Source organism: Hevea brasiliensis, chromosome 1 (assembly GCF_030052815.1).
Source record: "Hevea brasiliensis isolate MT/VB/25A 57/8 chromosome 1, ASM3005281v1, whole genome shotgun sequence".
In the NCBI taxonomy this organism is placed as follows: Eukaryota; Viridiplantae; Streptophyta; class Magnoliopsida; order Malpighiales; family Euphorbiaceae; genus Hevea; species Hevea brasiliensis.
Genome location: NC_079493.1, coordinates 125153755 through 125158182, shown reverse-complemented (window position 1 = coordinate 125158182; position 4428 = coordinate 125153755). Strand labels below are relative to the sequence as shown.

Below are 4428 nucleotides of genomic sequence, written 5' to 3'. Positions count from 1 at the left end.
ATCCCATACTCCTCTTCTTCTTCTTCTTTCTTTCTTTCTTTCTCTTCAATGGCTACTGTTTTCCTTCTCTTCTTTCTCTCCATTCTTTCTTTTTCTTCTGCTTCTTCTACAAATGACCTGCCAAGAACCTTCATTGTTAAAGTCCAACACGATGCCAAGCCTTCCATTTTCACTCTCCACAAGCACTGGTACGATTCTTTCCTTTCCTCCCTTTCCTCTTCCTCCAATAAAACGCCGTCGTCTTCTTCTCCTCCTGCTGAGTCTCGCATCATCCACACTTACGACACTGTTTTCCATGGCTTTTCTGTCAAACTCTCCCCCACCGAGGCTCTTAAGATCCAAGCCCTCCCCCATGTCATTGCCGTCATACCTGAACGTCTCCGGCACGTGCAAACCACTCGATCCCCTGAATTTCTTGGCCTGAAGACCACAGATAGTGCTGGGTTGCTTAAAGAATCAGACTTTGGGTCGGATCTTGTCATCGGGGTTATCGACACTGGAATCTGGCCAGAGCGGCAAAGCTTCAACGACAGAGACTTGGGTCCAGTTCCGGCGAAATGGAAAGGTACATGTGTGAGTGGTAAAGACTTTAGTCCAGCTTCTTGTAACAGAAAGCTTATAGGAGCTCGCTTCTTTTGCAATGGCTACGAGGCAACCAACGGCAAGATGAACGAGTCGACGGAGTACCGATCTCCGCGGGACTCCGATGGCCACGGCACCCATACCGCATCCATAGCCGCCGGCCGTTATGTGTTCCCAGCTTCGACACTAGGCTACGCGAAGGGTATTGCTGCAGGGATGGCACCGAAAGCTCGGCTTGCCACTTACAAAGTATGCTGGAATGCTGGATGTTACGACTCCGACATTCTCGCTGCATTCGATGCTGCTGTTAATGATGGGGTCGATGTTATTTCGCTCAGTGTCGGCGGCGTTGTAGTTCCCTATTATCTGGATGCAATTGCTATTGGCTCTTTCGGAGCTGTAGATCGTGGGGTCTTCGTCTCTGCCTCTGCCGGTAATGGCGGCCCTGGTGGACTTACGGTCACCAATGTAGCTCCCTGGGTTGCTACCATTGGTGCTGGAACTATTGACAGGGATTTCCCAGCTGATGTGAAGCTTGGAAATGGAAAGGTGATACCTGGTGTGAGTGTTTATGGTGGTCCAGGTTTGGCTCCAGGGAAAATGTATCCTCTCATTTATGCTGGTAGTGAAGGTACTGGAGATGGTTACTCTAGTTCTTTATGCTTGGAGGGTTCTTTAGATCCCAAGCTTGTTAAAGGCAAAATTGTGTTGTGTGATAGAGGGATCAATTCCAGGGCTGCTAAAGGTGATGTTGTGAAGAAGACAGGAGGAGTAGGAATGATTTTAGCTAATGGGGTTTTTGATGGTGAGGGTTTAGTTGCTGATTGCCATGTACTGCCTGCTACTGCTGTGGGTGCATCTGCTGGTGATGAGATTAGAAGGTACATTTCTGTGGCTTCTAAATCAAACTCACCACCTACTGCTACTATCGTTTTTAAGGGGACTAGACTCGGTGTTCGGCCAGCACCAGTTGTGGCTTCATTTTCAGCTAGAGGGCCAAATCCTGTGTCTCCTGAAATTTTGAAGCCTGATGTTATTGCTCCTGGTTTGAACATTCTTGCTGCTTGGCCCGATAAAATTGGGCCCTCTGGTGTTCCTACTGACAACAGAAGAACTGAATTTAACATTCTTTCAGGTACTTCTATGGCTTGTCCTCATGTTTCTGGGTTAGCTGCCTTGTTAAAGGCTGCACACCCAGATTGGAGCCCAGCAGCAATAAAATCAGCTTTGATGACAACTGCTTATACAGTTGATAATCGCGGTGAAACAATGCTTGATGAGTCTACAGGAAATACTTCAACTGTGATGGATTTTGGTGCAGGTCATGTTCATCCACAGAAGGCTATAGATCCTGGGTTAATCTACGATATATCAACATTTGATTATGTGGATTTTCTATGCAATTCAAATTACACAGTAAACAACATTCAGGTTGTGACTAGGAAAACTGCAGATTGCAGTGGAGCAAAAAGAGCAGGCCATGCAGGGAACTTGAATTACCCTTCAATGTCCGCTGTGTTTCAACAATATGGGAAGCATAAGATGTCTACCCATTTCATTAGGACAGTTACTAATGTTGGGGATCCAAATTCTGTGTACAAAGTTACAATTAAGCCAGCCAGTGGGACTCTGGTGACAGTGCAGCCAGAGAAGCTTGTGTTTAGGAGGGTTGGGCAAAAATTGAGCTTCCTTGTTAGAGTGGAAACCACAGCAGTGAAGCTCTCACCTGGAGGCTCAAGCTTGAAGAGTGGTTCTATAGTGTGGTCAGATGGGAAGCACACAGTCACTAGTCCTATAGTTGCGACAATGCAGCAACCACTTTAGTTTGGTTTTTAGGAATTTTGCTTTATTTGCTATTATAGATTTTTATATATTATCTCTATATGTATAAAAGGAATGCATGAGGCGTTTTCTATATCAGAAAGCGATTGGAGTTGAATTTGTTATGCATATGCAGAGTGAATTAATGTATAATTTTCCTAGCAAAAAGAGGTGAGAACATGCCTGTAGAAAATGCTGTGTTTGACTAAGAAGCACATCATAATGAAATACCTCTCTTTTCCATTTGGAAGAATCTTCAACCAATTCTAATTTCTGTCTAGTGCATGTGGGAAGGATTTAGCATCAATTATGATTGATTATTGTTAATATGAATGCAATTTCATAGTGAAAGTATGAGTATCCAAGTGTAGTAAGTGGGAAAAAAGGCATAGTAATAATCACAATGATTAGGACAAAAATCATGTGGGGATTGTTTTTCTTAATGCTGTAATGGCCAAAGTTCCTCTTCTTTTGTGTTTAGCACCTCATTTGTGCTGCTTTTGTTCCCAGCTGAACTTAAAATGTTGTCTTCAGGATTCTTTTATATACAGTTATGGTGTTGGAGATTACCATAAGTCATCTGACCAAATCCAGATTGAGAAATCCTGAAGCATGTCGGCGCAATTGCACCTAATATGCCCTCCTCCAGACTAGAGTTTCATTATGCTTCTATTGCCAATAGCAGTACAAATACAGTCTTCAAATGGGGACCTTCTCTGCGCCTATATATGGAACATATTAGCAATAACTCAACTCCTTTTTGAGAATACCATCATCTTCTGTTGATGAAAGCTACCTATTTAGAATTTTTTTTGCTTTACAACTAATGGAACATCAAAGTATGGTTTTTAGCAGCTGGCATTTCTGGTTCTTGCTGGTTCATAAATCATGATGCCTCTTTTTTGCTCATTTCATATTGTTCGTTGAAATTCTGTTTGCGTAAATTGCAAAGAAGGAAAAGAGACCTCGGCTTTGTAAAACCCTTGGCGCTTTTCAATTCTCAGAACCGAATTCTTCGGCTTGTTAGAAATATCCATAGGTACAGGTATTGGGTTGTCTAAGCCTGTCTCAGGGATGTGGTTCATCTGCTACTTGCTGATCATTATTGTCCTGGGAATCCAAGAGGTGGATTTTGATGTGACGATATTTGAATTTGCCATGCCATATTCCATTCGCCAGAAGCCAAGAACTAGTGGACATGGCATTAACACAAGCAAATAGCAAGCTTCTTGGGCGACACAGGCAGCTGCAAGCCCAATAGTAGCTTAAGGTAATTTTAAGTTACACAATCATGTTTGAGGCCCACAAAGAAGAACCCATTTTTAAATTGTAAAGGCTTGTTCCTTCTTGACCTCTGCTAATCCAAACCCACAATTCAATCAAATGAAAGAAACTTCATTAGTGATAGGTTACTCAATCTAGGCACCTCAAGCCCACAGCCAAGGTGGTGGCCTAGTTTGTCGGTGTCACATCCACCAAAAGCTCAACATGTAGAAAGTGGCAGCCCTAAGCTCAATAGCCAAATTTTGTGGTTAAAGAGTTTCACATAGTTGATAAAAACATGATTTTGGAACTAAATGAGCATATTGACTAACACACTTAGTAGCCCATTTTTTTACGGTTCAAAAGAAAATTACATGAAGCTCAATTAATATTACCTAGAAAAATTCATGGCAGATATTGTGAAAATTACGCTCACATAAATTAAAAAATACAAAATTTAACATGATTTGGCATAAGCATACTCCATTAATAAATTTAATATCAGTAAAAAATAATTACAATCACTAATTATTTTTTCACCTTCAAAATCACTCGAATAAAACTCACAAAATTCAATACGCCTCTTCACTTTGTGAGCTCTCTACAGTACATCCCATATAATGGCCAATCAACTGTACATATGTAACATTTTAAATTTTTAAATAATTATCTTATGTATAAATTTTTAATATTTTAATGTATTAAATATTATGATATTTAATTTAAATTTTTTGAATTTTTAAAACCAGGTTTTTATTTTTT

The 4428-nt window shown here is 41.0% G+C and overlaps 1 protein-coding gene across 1 annotated transcript; it reads left to right on the top strand.

Annotated features, from left to right (window-relative positions):
* On the top strand, positions 1 to 2646 carry LOC110634647 (subtilisin-like protease SBT1.5). Its single transcript, XM_021783725.2, has one exon. The coding sequence runs from the start codon at positions 49 to 51 to the stop codon at positions 2404 to 2406; it is 2358 nt and encodes a 785-aa protein (XP_021639417.2). The 5' UTR covers positions 1 to 48; the 3' UTR covers positions 2407 to 2646.
* Positions 2647 to 4428: the final 1782 nt, after the last annotated feature.

Coding starts and splice junctions, on each gene's coding strand:
- LOC110634647 (XM_021783725.2), top strand. CDS start 49: ATGGCTACTGTTTTCCTTCTCTTCTTTCTCTCCATTCTTTCTTTTTCT.